This window comes from Catharus ustulatus, chromosome 1, assembly GCF_009819885.2.
Source record: "Catharus ustulatus isolate bCatUst1 chromosome 1, bCatUst1.pri.v2, whole genome shotgun sequence".
NCBI classification, from domain to species: Eukaryota; Metazoa; Chordata; class Aves; order Passeriformes; family Turdidae; genus Catharus; species Catharus ustulatus.
In genome coordinates this window covers 71,104,911-71,123,296 of record NC_046221.1, presented here as the reverse complement: position 1 = coordinate 71,123,296, position 18,386 = coordinate 71,104,911, and the positions used below count along the sequence as shown (strand labels likewise).

At 41.1% G+C, this 18,386-nt stretch overlaps 1 protein-coding gene and 1 long non-coding RNA gene across 4 annotated transcripts in view; one reads left to right on the top strand and one right to left on the bottom strand.

Annotated features, from left to right (window-relative positions):
- CDYL (chromodomain Y like) overlaps positions 1–4,855 on the top strand; it is a 107,082-nt gene extending 102,227 nt beyond the window's left edge. For 2 of the 3 annotated variants that reach the window (XM_033075310.1, XM_033075301.1), the window contains 2 exons: positions 1,782–1,925; positions 2,965–4,855. In XM_033075310.1, coding sequence (XP_032931201.1) covers positions 1,782–1,925; positions 2,965–3,123 — 303 coding nt within the window. In that variant the 3' untranslated portion in view covers positions 3,124–4,855. Of the gene's footprint in view, positions 1–1,781; positions 1,926–2,964 lie in introns of those variants that run through there. The other variant, XR_004419632.1, reaches the window with a different exon arrangement.
- On the bottom strand, positions 1,930–15,865 carry LOC117004529. Its single transcript, XR_004419634.1, has 3 exons — positions 15,815–15,865; positions 7,715–8,536; positions 1,930–2,008 (listed from the first exon to the last, which is right to left on the bottom strand). It is a non-coding gene; the product is annotated as an uncharacterized LOC117004529 (long non-coding RNA).
- Between the last annotated feature and the right edge of the window lie 2,521 nt (positions 15,866–18,386).

The window sequence follows — 18,386 nt, the reverse complement described above, 5'->3', positions numbered from 1 at the left end:
ATGCTCATTTTTTGTGAGATTTTATGTTAATACCATATTACAACTGGCAGAAAGACGACAACTGCACCATTCTCACCTATGGTGTTTCATGTTCAGGAAAACTCAGGAGTTGCAACTAAGTTTTAGGGGCAAAGAAAAGGTTTTCTAGCACTTGTTTTTATCCTTGCAAAGATACATGTAAAAAAATATGTAGACCTGACCACCTGTTTGCCAGTCCTCACTACTAGTTAGCTTGACTTCACATTTTGATCCCTCATAGAAATGTTAAGTGTTTTTTTAATTATACTGGAAGAATAATTTTTCCCCAACTGTGTAGGAAACAGGATTCCCTTTTAGACAAGCATGTGTAGATCTCTGATTTTCAGCTAGTATTTCAGGTTGTTATTGTTATTCCCATACATTCTGGAAAATGAGAAGGCATAGTTAATGACCCTTGTATATTTGATAATGTGTTCACAGAAGGTAGAACTATACAGTATAGAATTTGATCACAGAATGAGAGATTTGGGTTTTTATAAACTAATATATGTGAATCAGAGATTTCCATAGTAACTGTGAGAGATGTGCTGATGCTAAAACCAAAGTAAAATATGCTAGGAAACTAGTTGGGTTTTTTCTTTGCATTCCTAATGGCTGACAGTCAGGTAGTAAACTGTCAGTAGAACTCAGACTTTGTATTTGTTACAAAGGACTGCAGAGTTTCCAGATTGCTTCATGTGTAAAATGGCAATACCAGGAACATGGTAGCACAGCAAATAATTAATTAAGGATCTCAAATAATTAATTATTAACTGAAAGTTACTGAAATAATTACAAAATTTCCAGTATTAGAAAACACTAAAAACCTCAGTAATTTCCCTCAGAAATGTTACACCTGTCACACCAGTTTGTGTTTTAGAGCAGCCTTATTTCCTGTATTTCAAGAATCCAGTAATGGGTCTGTCATATTTTTCAGTGCAAATAAATTACGAAACAATACCACTGATTTTTATTTTTTTGATGTTGACTACTCTGACTTTTTAATTTCCACCACCTGTTTCCATGTAAATGTTACTGTAAACGACTGCAAACTGTATAAATAAACTTCAGTAAAGCTAGAATTCAAGTGTCTGTAGGACAAAGCTTTAATGAGGAAGTTGGTAAATAGTGAAGTGCATGATAATTACAAATCAAAAACATTTACAGAACTAGAGAGAACATCCTGTTGCATAGAAGGTAATATTCAATTCTGTACCTTAAACCATGTGCAAGATCTTCTAAATACTGGGTGTTTTTAATAAGACTGCTCTATGAAATTCTGACAGGATTTATCTGTTAAGTATTGGACTCTTGAAGGAAATGTAAATGTTTCCTTTCTATTAATTCGATGAGAAATTGGAATGCATCATTATAAAGGGCAAGCTGATGTATTCTTTGCTGTTTTACAGATTTGCCAGGCATTATAACCTATTCCCACATACACGGTTAACCAAGTGACCAAGTCAGCAATACTGCAAGAAAGCCAGAGCTAGCAAACATTCACATCCAGGAAATAACAAAAGACATTTTCACATTTAACCATTAATCATAGACATCCACATTTCAATAACTACTGACCTAGTACTGGTCAACAACCAACTGTAGGCCAGTATTTTTCTTTTTTTTTAATTAAAACTTGGAAGAGCTGTAATAAAACTATTTTAAACCGTGCAAGCATTTTTCTTATTTGTTTTGAACATTTTTCCTTTGGTGAGTTTTGTCTCATTACATTTCATACCAGAAGTAACTTTTTATCCCTTCAGGCCAATGAAATGTTGTTCAGTGGAAGGAAGTTGACAGCGCAGGAAGCTTGTGCCAAAGGACTCGTCTCCCAAGTGTTCTGGCCAGGAACATTCACACAGGAAGTAATGGTTCGAATTAAAGAACTTGTCACGTGTAATTCAGTTGTAAGTTTCCTTTATCTTCTTGTATTTTTATGATTAGATGAATAAGAATTAATCTAAGTAGTATTAGACTGCATCTTTCTGTCCTGAAGAAAAAAAAGTGTTTTCATGAAACAAGGATTGCATTACAATATAGCAATGTTTTTTTATTTTTGTGTATGTTTGTATGTATCTTTCTGGTTTGGGGTTTTTTAGGAATCTTCTTTAAATTGCTATCTAAATCTTCTTAACTACAGTGTACTGTGGCATTTGATTAGGAACATAAACCAGCACTGGATTTTTATAATATAATTTGGTATTGACATAAAAGCTGAAGTTGCTCGAATCGAGAATATAAACAGTTGCCCTAACATCTGCACAGGAACACAGAAATCTTGAGCTAGCTTGAGTTCTAATTTAAATTATCAAGGAAATAAATACAGTCTTTGGCATTATGCTGGACTTCATTTTATGGGTAACGTGTAGTGATTGTGTGCACTACTGTCAGTTGCACAAGATAGCATCAAATAGTGGTAACCTTAACTTTCTTACAAGGTAAGGTGCAGTACAAATTGACTGTTCTGTGCATTACAAAATTTGGATTTTTAAAGGAAGTTACTAATTTTCTAAACAGAATAAACAATTTATTTTTTTCGGTGTATTTTAAGTGCTCAAGAAGTCAAGATCTAGCCAGTTATTAGACCAGTTTAAGATAATAATGTTATGATTAGCCTTCACTACTATTGACGGGCACTTTCCTGTAGTTACAAAACCATGTATGTAATATTCATAGTTATTCTATGATTTTTGTTATTGTCACACTTCTGTGCACCTTTAAATTGTGCCGGCATAAGATAAAGGAAATGTTGTGGGATGCCACAATGAAGATAACTATGAGAAACATTTCTCACAGTCACAGTATGTCCATTAATTGATACGTTTAAGTTGATAATTAGCTGCAGGATTTGTCCATATAAACCTGTTATGTGCCCATAGAAGTACATGGGGTGCTCAGTTCTCAGGCAGTACTAACCCAAGTCCCCCTCTTTTAATTTTGGCCTAGGTACTTGAAGAATCCAAAGCTTTAGTGCGTAACATCATGAAGGTGGACTTGGAACAAGCAAATGAAAAGGAGTGTGAAGTTTTGAAGAAAATCTGGGGCTCAGCACAAGGGATGGACTCAATGTTGAAATATCTGCAGAACAGAATTGATGAATTCTGATGGGATGCCCATGACACTGGAATTGTATTTCTTGGACATCAGGGCAAGCAAAATATGCCCATTTAAAAAAACCCTTATATAAACTAACCCCTTGCTCAACTTGGGAACAGGAGTGGACACAACCCCCTCCCCTTTTATTGTCAAGGGGTTTAAAAGTACTGTAGCTCTTAAATTTGAACAAAACTTCTTTCTCCCTGATTGTTACATGCAGATAAATGCACACACAAGTGTATGTGTGTGCATATATCGATATATGTCTTTTATATATATATACATATATATATATAAATGTAATATGTGTGAAAGTGTGTATGTAGACACACACACACAAGGTAAGAAATGATAGAGTGCACTACCAAACATCTCTTTAAAAGCTCTAGTTTTTGTTATCTTTGGCTAGTACTGTATCAAATAGAGAGTTAATTAAAAAGTGAATGGTCTTGCATTATTTTCTGTGTGGCAGGGAAGTCTGGAGTAATGCTTTTTTTTTTTCATGAGAATACAGAATTGAAACGGGTATTAGCCAGCCCTTGCTTTCTCTGCCCAATGAGTCAGCTTTGAGAAAAGGCATTGTCTCACAAGAAGGTTGAAATACCTCAAGTAATGTAACATTCTAAAATTTTGGGGTAACTAAGCCCTATTATGCTTAAATCACACATATCCCCAAAAAGAGAGTGTGCTCAGGATTAATGCTAAGGAAACACTCTTATTTTTTGGGGGAGAGGTATAGAGGGGTGGGAGGAAGGGGCAAGGAGTATGTCTGATTCTTACCCAGACAGCATGAAGAAACCACTGTCTCTTAGGGAAAGGGAATGAGGGAGAGCCAGAGGGAAATGGTAGGGGGAAGGAAAAAAAAAAAAAACAACACAAAAAAGCTTGTTTTGCAGTATTAGTGAATCACTGAATATCTTATGTATGAATATCCTAAGTTATAAGTTAGTTTTAGTCGGTTTTTTAAAAGCCTCTCTGGGTTGTTTTTGTTTGTTTGTTTGGGGGGTTTTTTGTTTGTTTATTTTGGTTTTTTTAATAACTACATAAGTGCTCCTGTTGCTGGGTGAAAATACTACTTTATATACAGTTTGGGTTTTGTTTTTGGTTCTTTTTTTCCTATTTGCTGGTTTCATTGATGTATTACACCAAAAATGCATTTTATGTTCATAAAGTTTAGGTACACTTAGAATATATTATTTAATAAGTTAAAATTCTTTTGGCACACTATTAAGTAAAAAAAAAAAACCTCTTTAAAAAAAAAAACTACCTTATATTAGATGTTTAATGTTCTTTGTCTATGCTTTTTTTTATTATATGAAATATACACTATATGCAGTATGGTGTAAAAGAGTGCCCTGTGTAAATAGACCTATTTTGCATTCCTTTCAGGAGTGGTTATTGATTCCTGACTGCAGATATCTATTATTACTTGGGTATCTGTGCTTGCAATCTTATTGAATGTATTATGAAGAATGAAAAAGAAAGCAAACCTTATTTTTGTACAGTTTTGAACTTTTTACTTGGAACTGACCCACCTCCCCTTCCCAGTGGAGAGCTGTACAGTGTGTAAATCTGCCTTTACCTTGGATTGGTACAGTATTTTTGCATCTGTGGGACCTACTTCTTTGTTCTAGTAGTTTGAACTATATATAAACTGTACAATCTGTAAAGTTTTTATAGAATAAATATTCAGCTGTGAAAACTGGTTAAATAAAACTAATATTTCTTAACACATTTTAAATGCAGTTCTCTCACAGAGTTGTCTTTTTCAAAGACACTGCCATTCTAATTTTAAAGTTGCTGAAACAAATCTTGTAACTTAGAGACTTTAATATTTATTTTGTTTAAAAAGCTCTTCATTTCCTTCAAATTAAAACTTGAATATTAATTTATTGATGTACATTTTATGGAAGTTTTCTCTTACAGGAGGTAGATGGAGAAAGAAGACAGGGAATCATTCTACTTTTAATAATTTTGTTAGAGTTCAAACTAATGTTCAGTAAATGCTTTTTTCAACCTCTTAAAAAAGACTGTTTTCCTTACAATAGTGGGGGTTAAGTTAGAATTCCTTTGTTGAATTTGATTTCAATGAAAAGGAGAAGAAAAGATACCTTTACCTATGAGTTCCATAATGTTAAACTTGTTGGACTTCAATTCGTATAAAGAGTGCTTTGCTGGCGCCTCTAAAGCCATATAGATATGTATCTGCTGGGGGATTATTTATGTTTTTTTCAAACATGAAAGTACTGGTACAGTGAAGACATTTAGAATTAAAACAGTTGAAAGTACAGACAATTCAACTAAAAAATAATTCTACTTCATTTTTTTGTGTTGCTATCAGTCAGGTTGTTATGCTGCCTACAGTTTGCATGAAAAAATGTGAGTAATTTTTTGACTATTTGAATTTCTATCTGACTGGAAAAAGTCATTCAAGCCACTTCCTATTCACTGTCACTATTGATTACCTTAACACTATTAACAAATTATGTTCTCATGCACAAATAGTAGACATCTTTTGTCTGTACACTGAACTACAGGAATACTGTTTCTTCAGGAAAATACCATCCCGTTCTTTTCAGTATGAGTCAGTAAATATCTTTTGATGTATGTGAAGGTTACAGTCAAGTCTAGTTCAGTCTGTGCAAAGCCATAATAGAATAGAGGCAGGAACATTATAGACCTCTAATGACAAGCAAGAAAACCTGAGAGATCATAAAAACTGACTTAAGACATTTTTAATGAGTTTTCAAGGCTTTTCTTCAGAGAAGAGACAGGTCTTTGTCAAGCCTGATTCACTGCTGATGCTTTTACTCTTTTACATAAATTTGCAGTACTGCACAGATTACTTAACCTGAAGCATCAGATTTAGGCTCTAATGATTGAATCCAATCAAAGTCACAAATGTTCTCCCAGGCATGTGCAAACTCTGCAGCCAGCATTTCTTCTAAAGCTCCAGGCTTGGGGTCACAACCCCCCAGAAGTGGTGGTACTTCAAAATGGCTCTTCTGTGTTAATTCTAGTGTGAAACTGGAGGATTTTGGAGCAGCACAACTTGTCAAACCCACATGTAATGCAAGAACTTAGTATTTTTCTAAAAAACTTTGTTTTGTTTTTAACAGAAAGTTTCCTAATTTTTCATCCTTCAGACATGAAGGCGAAGCTCCTGTTTGAGTGCAACTCAATGCCTAGCAGAATTAGGAATAATGGTATTAGAGAATAAAATTCCTTCCTGACCCCTGCTTCTCCTGTCAAGATTATCTGTCATCCTGATTGTAACACTACTACATGATTTGCTTCATTACTTACAGAACATGGAGACAATCTAAGGCAACTGGCTGTGTTGGTGCTGAAATTTAAAAGTAACACAGGAGCCTTGCTAATGCACTTTAAGAGTCCTCCCATGATATTTGAGTTCACTTTCTGAAATAGGCAACAGCCCAGGCACTACCCAAACTGGCAAACTGATGAGCATTGGCCACTGGACTGCACTAACCACGCAGGCTTTCCCCACTGAAGTTCTATCACATCTAAATTTATTTTTTGAAGTAAATAATAGAGCTTTTCTCCTGATGAGCAAATAGCAGCAGAGACCCGTGGGCTGAAGGTACTCAGAGCTGTTTGAAAGCCACCTGTGTGTACTTAATCCCACCTTCTGCTGATGCATTCTTTGAGCAAAAATCGGAGCAAGGTCTGAACTTGTCTTTACCTATAACATTTTGGGGTAATCTGAAGATCTAAACCCACATGTAGATTTTTCTCTGTGTTCACACTCCCTAATTTGCATGAATACGGGATTTGAAACAGTTCCTCTGAGCAAGTCCTCTCCTGGATTGACAACATTGCTAAGACACTCTTCCCGTAATTCAGAAGCTGCACCATTATTATTACAGAAAAAAGGGGAATTAAATTATTTGTTTCAATGGGATTCATTTCCTAAAGTCAGAGATACTTGAAAATAATTTAAAAAACACATAAAACTGAGCTCTAAATTGCTTAACTTTACATGGATAGAATTCATACTTAAGCCAAACAGTGGATAAAATAGGACTTCAACCAGTTAGAGAATGAGGCAGCAAACAAAAGATTTCTGGCCAAACGGACAGGTAAAACTTACTTCAATAAATTGAGCCAATGCTCTACCTAGGTTTGTTGCTGGAAGTTGAGGCACTTTCACGTTCATCTGGGACATGACAAATGTACTTCTGAGAGTATGAGGAGGAGGGAGGAACTGCCTCAACTCCATTACAGTTGGCCACATAATTTTCCAACCTAAGGAACTGCCAGTAGCTGTCAACACAGACTGTAACAGAGCTTGCAACAGAGTCAGAGTTGGCAACCTTCAGTCATGCAGCGCTGGAGCTCAGTTCTACTGGAAATGGCACACTGGTGGATTTGCCTTTCCAAGGAAAGAAGTATCTAGAAGAAGAGCACCTGTATAGTACAAGATCACCATGGTCCTGCCTTGTCCTACCCCTCTAGAAAATACTTCACTCACAGCCCTCTGCATTTTGTTTCCTTACTCAGGGGAGTGTGACTGAAGTCATGCACCAAGCTTCCTAACAAACCAACCCCAAATACAATTCTCTCTTGAGGTACTCACAGGATGAAAAGTTGTTTGATGGGTGAAGATACTGAAGTGTGATGTAAAATGAGAAGATGGTGATGAAATTCCAGTCCTCCTCATCCCTCCTGCACAGGGAAAAACACAGCAAATAAGCAGAAACCACCACAAAACAGTGTGTAGTAAGTAACAGGAGCTACAGAAAGTAGAAGAGTGGCAGCTATTCTCCCTGAAGTCTTCATTCTTATTGTGCTCAATTCTGGAAGAGCTACAGTTGAGAGGAACACCAGGTGGATGTATACCTGTTCCACACAGTCTGGAGGACATTGTCAGTACCTGTGTCTAAACTCAGCTTTTAAGTCTCAGGCCATGTCCTCATAGGAGACTTCAACCACTCCTGGAAGGACAATGCAGAGAAGGGAAGGCTCAGGCAGGATCTCATCAATGTAAATAAACACCCAGTGGACAGTGCAAAGAGGATGGAACCAGGCTCTTTCCAGTGGTGTCCAGTGACAGCACTGGAGCAGTGGGCACACACTGAAACACAGGAGGCTCCCTCTGAACAGCAGGGGCTTATGGACATGGTCCAGAGGTGGGGGGGACCAGATGACTGACATGTTCCTTCCAGCTTCTGCCATGCTACCAAAAGAAACAAACACCAACTTGCATTAATTTTCCAACTCTCCAGTCATCATCACAAACTTCTTCTCAGGCTTGGACTGCAGGGTCATCAAGCTCTGGATCACTGCAGGCTTTAGTCTTTGAGAACCCAGCTTCTGCTGGATGGTACCAAATCACCCAGAGCATGCGTAAGTATAGCTCAACTCATCTCAGTAATGCAGTGGCCGTCTTTTAACCTGCCTTGAAAAAACATAAAGAAAAGTTATTAATTCAAAGAAAAAGAAATTTATTTCCTCTAGGACAAACAAGAATGCAATACTTAACCAAAACAAATCCATGCCTTATACCTGAAACATGCTTTGGCCTCAGCAACTCCTTGAATTTTTGCATTTTCTTCCAAATTCTGCCTCAATCATTGAAGTTGAACAGCTAGCCAGCCCTGGCAGTCATGCTGAAGCACGGACTACCCAAGAAGAGCCACTGTAACTCGTCTGTACCATGTCATCTGGGTATAACTAACTAAACACTCCTGTAGAGCAATTGTGCAACTCTACAATGTTCTAGTGTTTCCTAGATGCTGCTTTCCAAGACTCATACCCTCTCCAGCAAAATATTCTGACTGCCAGACAAAACTATTCTATTTGTCTCAGTAGGAAAAGGCTGAGGCCACCCCCAAAGTCAAGTCCCGAGTAAACCAGCCACTGAAAGTAGCAACTTCTGTGAAATAAGATGCTGCTCCTTACAAAGTTCTTGACAAGGTGGGCTGAGATCTTTGACCAAACAATATTACAAAAAAAACTGAAACAAACCTAAAACCACCTGTTATGCCAGGAATAACCAAAACAAACAGAAATCATGCTTGCACTATGTGATGTAAAGCAAAAATGACAAAACTATATCATTTTCTTTCCATGTTCGAATGTCAAAAACTGTAATGGCCCCCTATTTCTTTTTTTTTTTCTCCACTGTACACATATACCCACCCCCCTCTCCTGCCTTGATGCTCAGAAAGGTGGGTGGAAACTTGATAAACCCAGAACGTACATTCTGGAAGCATTATTTTGGATGTTAAATAACAGTTAACAAAATTAAAACAGTGCAAAGCTGGGAGTTCTTAAACTGAATAACCCCTTGTATCAAGGGGATCAAAATAAGAAAACAAAGGGAAGCCACCATGGCCAATACAAGTTTTGCTGCTTGATTTTTGGTATGCTTCTCAGGGCCAATCATGTCAAAATAAGGCTCTGCAATTTTAACTTTATTATCTCAAGAGCTGAGCTGCAGCACCCACATAAGGATTTCTGAAAACAGTATCATGCCATATCTAAGAATAATTGAAATCACACTTTCATTCATTAATTTCTCTGAAGGAATTGCATGTTGTCAGAAAATCGCATTCTGGATGGAGATGAAACAAGTCCACACATCCAAGGGAAGAGAAAGAAAAACAGCCCTGACATGAATTTTCTTGAAGAAAAATAAATCATGCCACTAGTCTGATGGAGGAACCAGGGGCAACAATTCCATAATCTTTCGGGCATTTTGAATAACCTCTTTCAGCTCATAAGAACAGGTTTAGTTTGCCCTAGAATCATAAACATCTGAAGTAATTGACATTGTTCTGTGGAGCAGCAGAATTGGTTCCAATGCCTTCAAAAGAAGATCTTTGCAAATTGCTAATCCTAATGATGTAAAACAGGAAATCTGGAAATCTCTCGCAACCCACTCTCAGAATAAACCCTTAAAAAATAATTCAGATCCCTGATCATTCTGAAAGATCCTGGCACAAGAAGATAGGCTACTGCATTTAATACTTGAAAACAATACAGCCCCAAGGTCTGCAGTTCAGGTTCCCCTACAATGGATAGCCCCATGATCACACCAGCCATTCAGATGAAGGCAAATGTACGTTTTCATTCATTCAATTATTTTATTCTGCTATGAGTTTAGCAGGTTAGATCAGCAAACAGCTTTTTTACAGACATTAAACAGTTTTAACATAACTGGTTGAAAACATAGCTTTCAATGAGGAAAAGAAAAAGCAGTAGCTGTGCAAGAATAATATTAATGAGATACCTCAAAGCCTGAAAATAAGTGAGGAGTTTCCGGAAATCTTTGGTTAGCCTACATTTATCATGCCATTCAGCTCCCTCACTGCACTTCCTAACAGCAGGATGCTTCCACCCAATGCTCACATGCTAAGTTGATGCTTTGGGAGCAAAACTCATTGAACAAGAGATGTGACACATCTTCTAGACAGTTCTTGACACACAGGCATTAAAACTACAGTTTCGCCACTGAGCTGGGTCAGGACCCAAGGGAAAGGCCTGAAGCTCCGTCAGGGGAGGTTAAGGGTGGGTATCAGGAAAAGGTTCTTCACAGAGGCTGGCTGAGCCCTGAAACAGGCTCCCTGGGGAAGTGTTCACCACAGCAAGCCTGACAGAGCTCAAGAATTTCTTGGACAGTGCTCTCAGGCACATGGCGTGACTCCTGGGGGTTCCTGTGCAGAGCCAGGAGTTAGATTTTGTGATCCTTGTGGGTCCCTTCCAACGCAGGATGTTCTGTGATTCTAAGCAACACAGCAGTCTGTAGCGCTAACATATATAAAATAATTAAATGAGTCAAAGAAATTGCCCAGAAGTTCCTGACAGAGTTTGGTTGGCTGAAAACAAATGAGACTTCAGAAATCTTCAGCAGAGTTTTGAATCCCAGGGAGGTGGTGTGAACATGGAAAGTTCCCTGATGGACAGTATCTAGCCAGCACTACAGAACAACCTGACACACCATCATTATTTCTCCATCGCTGACTTTCCTGAAGCTCCCATAAGTTCATGCTGATGAAGAGGAGCAGCTGTGACCTGAGCAGAGCTGCAGCACAGCAGCCAGAGGTGTGTTATCACCGAGGCACAGCAGCCTGGCAGCTCAAGGCACCAGTGAGATAAGCTCCGGATTTCCCTCCAGGCCCCCGCCTCAAACCGAAACCACTGGCGTGCAGGATGAAGGAGAATCAGAGCATCCCACCCCAAAGCCACGTGTGACACAGGAAAGAGGCCCTGCTCCTCCTCAGGGATGGTAGCCAAGATTAAGGCTCTCCTACATCCGTTGTTCCTATCAGGCACAGCAGGAGCTCTGTTTGAGAGCTGCAAAGGCGCCCATGCCTGGACTGCTGCCACACTTGACCCTGCAAATCACTGATGATAAAAGAGCAGAGTGCAGCACTGCTCCAGTTACAGACTTGCCCACTTTCCCCACCAGATCCAGGCACTATCAGCACCTCACAGGCTTGATCTCAGCTCACACCAGCAATGCCAAACTGCACCTTCCAGTGTGCTCTCCCCGATAACCAAAGCCATCCACCCCTACACCCTGGATGTGGAAGGAGTTATCCAGGAGCCTGACAGAAGTGGTTTATTCCTTCTGGAGAATGTGGGGCCAGGGGCAAGAGTGCACTAAGTGCTGTGCTACCCCAGGCACCCTCAGGCCACGGCACTTGCAGCCCAAAGGCTGCTGGGTGGCCAACATCTGCTGCCAGCTCTTTCTCTTTGGTTCGTGTTTTGTGGAGGGGCATCAAAAAGCCTGGGAAGCCTTCACTGACCAACTGCCACAGAAACAGGGTGGTCAGAAATGAGGAATGATGCAAATGCCTCTCAGCCTTCAAATTCAAAATATATTTAGAAATTCTGCTTTGAACGATAAAATTTTAAAAACCCAGCGCACTGTGGGTGTCCCAGCAGCAAGACCTCATTTTGTAGGTTGGGGATTTGATCCTGTGGGGTGACACTCTGGCTTGGTGCTGCCTCTGATAGGATCACATTTATCAGGGAGCTGGAGGGGCTCTGCATCTCTGTGGGAACCCCAAAGGGGAAAATCAGGGTCTCCTCAGAACTGACAGGAAAGTTTAAGACTTCCTCAAAGAAAAGAAGCAAAGCAGAAGAAATCCAAGGGAAGAAGTGGAACTATTCCTAACAATCATGATAATTGCAGTTTTGTAAATTAGGCTGGCTGGGTTCCCAGAATGGGTAAAAAACCCCAAACCAGTTCAACTGACAAGCATATAACCATTTGCACAGCTCTGCAGCAAAGCAAAATGACCTCCAACTTCTCAAAATTCTTGGTTATAGATTTTCCTTCATATCTACTTTTTTTTTTTACTTAAGAAAATTAATGAACCTAGGCTTTAAAACAGTAGTGAGGTTCTACATTTCTGACAGTAACCATGAGATTTAGACACGCAATTGTCAGTAAAAACAAACAGGAAATAAATCTTGCTTAAAATTTTTAAATCCCTTATTTAAAATATATTTATGATACTTAATAAGCCAACTACATACACCCAGTGCATAATATTCAGTAGTCAAATATACAGTAGTTTCACGAATACAAGCCGCACGGATTATAAGCCGCACCCCCGGTGCCTCGACAATGTTGCTGTCTTTGTCAATAGATAAGCCGCACCCCGAATATTAGCCGCACTTTCGTTCGTCGCCAGAATCTGTGCGCAGCTTTCACAAATTGGCCAATTAGTAACAGGATCGCGGCATAGCGGGCTTTACTGGCTCGGGGCGGGGCCAGGAAGGCTCGGCCCGCTCATGGTTGCCGACGGGGCCGGGTGGCCCAGCTCAGCGCCACGGCTCGGCGGGGCTGGCCGGGTGGTGCTGCCGCCGCCGCCGGGCTCGCTGGCCCCCCTCTCCCGTCAGCACCGCCCCGCTGCCGCGTTCGCTCGCCCGGCTGGCAGGGCTGCCGCCGCCGGGCTCGCCGCCCGCCCCGCTGCCACTTTCGCTCGCCCCGCTGCCGCTTTCGCTCGTCCTGCGCCGCGCCTCGCGAGCGCCGCGCCTCGCGAGCGCCGCGCCCGCCCCGCGGCGCTTTCGCGAGCGCGGCGCTTTCGCTCGCCGAGCGGCGCTTTCGCTCGCCCCGCCGGCAGGGCTGCCGCCGCCGCCACCAGGCTCGCCGGCCGCCCCCTCCCGTCTGCACCGCTGCTGCGTTTCCTCGCCCTGGCCGGCACTGCAGGCCCCCGCACCGCCAGGCTCCCCCACGCTGCTGGCCCCGATTCTGCTGGGCTTCCCCCGCTGCCAGGCAGCCCCACCCGCCGGCCTTCCTGCTTCTGCCATGCTCCCCTGCACTGCTAGCCCCAGTTCTCCCGGGCTCCCCCGCCATGCTGGCTCAGGCTCTGCCGCCCTCCCTGCCCCGCCCTGCTGGCTCAGGCTCTGCCGCCCGCCCCCCACACTGCTGGCCCCGCCTCTGCCAGGCTTTCCCACCTCTGCCGGGGCCGGCCGGGCTCCAGCTTGGCTTGGGGCTGCCGCGGGCTCTCACTTCCGTGTTGGCAGCTTTTAGAATTTTGTTAATAGATTAGCCGCCCCAGAATATTAGCCGCACTTCCGGGTTTCCACCAAAATTTTGGTCAAATTGGTGCGGCTTGTATTCGTGAAATTACTGTATATTCTGCATGGATAACTTGCCCAAAAGGTTTAGAGGGTTTTGCCCATCATAAGAATTTTAGCTACAATTTGGTCTCTAAGGTTCTTTTTTCAAAGGTTTCACTAGCAAGTCACCCTATTACATTTGAATAGTGACAACTTTAAACTCAGTTTCATCCCCCTGCCCCCAAAACCTGCCATTGTAGCAGTACAATTTCTGAATTCAACACTTGTGAAAACAAGAAATATTCACAAAACTGCAGAACAAGGCATCCTGGCACAGCTTCAGAAGCTTCATTTTAAAGGTGCAAGAGTATATATGATGGGGAAACTTTCACAAGGAATTTCAGGAACTCTAGAGGTGGATATCAGGCATCTTCCCTGATATCCTCTGTGGTAAACAAACAAACAAAAAAAATTAAACAGAAGAGGGAACAGTGAAATTATTTTGGACTGTTATTTGATCTGCACAGGCTTTTTCTGCCTAGAAAGATTTAATCTATACAGTAATTTTCTTTCTTTAGCAGGAGCTATGTATCATACAAAATATGAAATTATGAGAAATGGTGTCCCTCAGGGTTACTGAGGGAAGAGGCAGGAGCCATATGAAAGAAGAGTCCCCCATAAGGCTGGGCACTACATTGTTCCCCATCTTTTGGATCAGTACAGTATCTGCCCATGGATTTAACCCCCTTCATCCCTCTCTGCTGCATTGCCTTTGTCCACCTGAAGCAGAACTTCACCAACACTCAGAGCAGCTTCTGACACGGACATGTAAAACCTTTCCCAGCAATATCTGGAAAAGGAACATGGGTGCTGGAGGATGCCTGGCACTTTTCTGGTTTGAGCTACCCAGAGTTACTATGACACAACATTAGAGAAACTGAGACATTTAGGCTCTTTATTGCCCATTCACACTGACATGAAGTAGGCCTTGGGTACTGTTGGCTACAATCTGCCCAAAATTATATTTACTACCTAATTGTAATAAGTTTATCTTTCCTAATGATAATTTTGTATCAGGAGAGAATAACCAGTCCCTCAGGATCCAGTTACTTTTTCCTTGAGCCTTTGCAATACTCTGGTTTCTCAGCCCTTGGATGGCAGCTCCCCACATGCTCAGAATGACATAAATCACTATTTTATCTAATCTGCATCTTTTCTAATAAAAAGAAAGCTCATTTCTCTCCTAGCATTATGTCAGTATTCACCCTTGAAGTCCCCTGGAGCTGCATCCAATTCATACCAGAGTACAAAAACAACTGGAGCACAATATTTTGGTCGCCTTTATACAAATCCTTAAGTCTGTTTTGCTGTTATCCATCTTTCCCACAAACCCAACTTGATGCCTGCTAACACAATGCACAGTACTCTGGCTCAAGACTCGCTGTTTATTCTGCTCTGGACACGTCTCTTTCCCTGCCCCCCAGCATCTCTGTGCTTTATTTATTCTGCTGACTTGTGCCAAATGCTGAAGTCACAGTCTGAGTTTTCAGTTAACTCATATCCCTACCTCTTGTTCCTATTCTTATTGCCCTTCCTCACAAACATTATCAGCTTTGAATAGCTCAGTCTTTTTCATACCTGCCACATATTTACATAATGGACAACTGTGGCTTCTTTCCCTTTACCCCCTTCTCATGAAAACCTGGCAGCTCACAGTGCTCCATCCTTGTGCATTTGCATATCACCTGGGATAATCTGGACCTCACAGTGACATAGGGGTTAAGAAATATGAAGCTTATTTTGGCTCTGTTGCGATTCTGAATCCTAGCAGCCAACTTGCTTCTTTCAAAATGCCATTTTTCAACAAAACCCACAGGCTTTTAGACTCTAATTCATCCCAAAAAATACATTCAGATGAACAGGCTCCAGCCAGCTCTCTCTTGCCATGAAGTCAACACACTAACAGAGCTCTGTCTTTGCTTTCAAAAACCTCATGACAGGATAATTAACTTAATAGTCCAGACTTCTCTTGGGGCAGCTTCAATTCCCTTCCCAGAAAACTTCCCCAGGCTCTTGACAGTATCTTGAAGCTGGTTTTCACTGTCTCACACTGTTACTGCCCTTGACAGTCTGTTTCAGAATTTTCCCATGTACTAACCTTTTCCATCACCAAGGCAAGATGGAAATTGCATCACCAAGGCCAGATCCTATTGAATGAGAAGGAGAACAAGGAGTGAAGGATCCCCTCAGTAACTCCCCAGAACCTGGTAAAGAGGGCAGCTACAGGGACAACTCAACAGGCTGCTGGTCCAACTGCAGCGCCATGGGGCAAGGACACTTCTGATCCTTCTTTAAAAAGCCAATCAAGTTTAAAAGCACTGGATTAGGTGAAACACTCTGCAGTGCATTTCCCTCTTCTGCAGCCTCCCTTTTGTAGTAAGGGCAAAATCTTTTGTGTGGGTTTGACACTCTTCTCCATGACTTTTTTTTTTTTTAAAGGAAGCACCAGAAGGCAAAGATTGTCTGTTTTTACACATTAGTACTGCACTTGACATGATGCTGCTAGCAGGCTACGGCATTTCATGTTCAGTATGAGAACTGATTAGAAATTGTGCTCAGGACTTGCACTGCTTCACTCAATGTACTACTACCCATAGCGAACCTTCACTATGAGCATCCAGAAAGTTCATGCAGGAAGGGTTTAGACAGCAGAAATAAAGTTTATACTCTCTGCAATAAAACTGACTGTAGTAATTTCAAATTATGGACACAGGGAAACATCTGCGGAGGTCAAAAAAACAAACACACAAACAAAATTTAAAAAAAAATGAAACAAAACCCCAAACAAACAGAACAACAACAAAAAAGGCAAACTGAAGATGAGCAAAGCCAAGAGAAACTGAAGTCTACAAGAAGCTGCTACTTATTTCTACTTCCAAATGGAAACAGAATTATTTGAATCTGATTCCAGAAAAATAAGCCCCAACTCAGGGTGACACAGAAGAACTCAGAGCTGAGAGGACTCAGCTCTAGGGGCCGCTGTCACCAGATGATGCCACCCACAGCAGTGTTTATGAGCCTGCATGCTTGCAGGTGGATTAACAAAAACGTTTAAATGCCTTTCATGGTTAATTATCAAGTGGCTTTTTTTCTTGCCATAGTTGTACAAGGTCAAGAAACCAAAAGAGTTCGTACAACACTGATCAGCTTCTTGATTTTTTTCAGAGAGATTCCTGTATTTGTAGATGTTCTAGAACAGGGCAGTATCCCATCTCATTTGGTTGTGAACTGAGTAAACTTAAACATGCTCAGAAGTATTTGGCATTGTAACCTATTTGTTTATCAGGAATTAAAAACCAGATTCTTACCAAATTCAGGACACTGTGGAAGAACCTGAGAGTTCTTCACGCACACTGAAATCAACTATCGAAATATTCTGTTCTCTTGCGACCATGAGACTCTCAGACTGTTTGGAGAGAGTTTAGAGAGAAACACATCAGAGCCTCATCTTATGTCTGGAAAATATTGTATATCTTTCTAGATTATTATTGAAAAGATTCAAGGCAAGATTTTTCATGTTTAGTCTCTGTCCAAGACTAATTTCTAAATTTGTTTTCTTCTTTATCCTTTTAGACTTCTTTGAATTCAGTGGTAAAAAGGGGGCCAACCACAACCCCTTTAGAGTAGTAGCTGTACAAGCTGCACACCTTAGGAACCTGAAGTGCTTCACAAGTCACAGGGACAAGCATCTGTGACATTTTGGACAAAGCCGGTTCACGAAGCCATTTCTTTGTTATTGAGGAAGTTTCAGCCAAAATCCATTGTATGTTACTACTGCAGTTTTCAACTTTTAGAAACAGATGTCAGTGAATCTAGGAGGACTTGAACTTCCTGAACCAGCTCACCAATGCATACTGGAGTAAGACAAGAAAGATTATGAAGCACCAAAGCAGCCCTGCATGGAGTAAGCCTACCTTCTGACAGTCATGTTAAAAGGCATTTCCTTCACAGCTCACCACTCTAGATGTCCTTTAGCATATAGTTCATTTGATCCAGCCATGCATTAGAGAAGAAGCAGAGGGAACAGCATCTGGACCTAAAAAAATCTCACATTTAGCTGAAACTGAGCAGCAACTCCACTCTGAGTCCCCAGAGAGGAAAAGTCAGCATAGACTGTCATTCACAAAAGAAACAAATCTGTAGAATAAAAATTGGCTTTTCCACCTGGTCTGCCAACACCAGTGAAGAGTTTTGCCTAGAGCTTGTGCGCTTTCTTACATGGAAGTGTCATGGCTGCGTTCCAAGCTCTCACTTCCATAGGAGCTATACGGGAGGTTCTCACAGTCAACAATACCTTGGGGACTTGAAAGAAAGCTACAGGAATTCTTCATTATTTAGAAAAGCACTCAAGGCAAAGAGGAGAGAGGTTCCCATGCAAAGTAATAGGGGTGAGGTCGGGCTGGAAGCCCTTTTGAAGCCACATCTTGTATTGCTTCCTGAAAACGTGTTCAATCCCTGCTGAATCTTGCCCCTCTAAATCTTTGTTGCAAGGCACGGAGCTCTGATTTCACTCTAATTTAATGAGAAGCTTAATGTCGAAATGTTTTGAGCGTTGCTTGGGGAATAGCAAAGAAAGCCTGGCAGCAAGAAGTGGAGAAAAAGGAAAGAAAAAAAATTAAGTCTCTGACCCCTTGAGAAATCAGGGAACCAAAAAAGCATCCTACTGATTC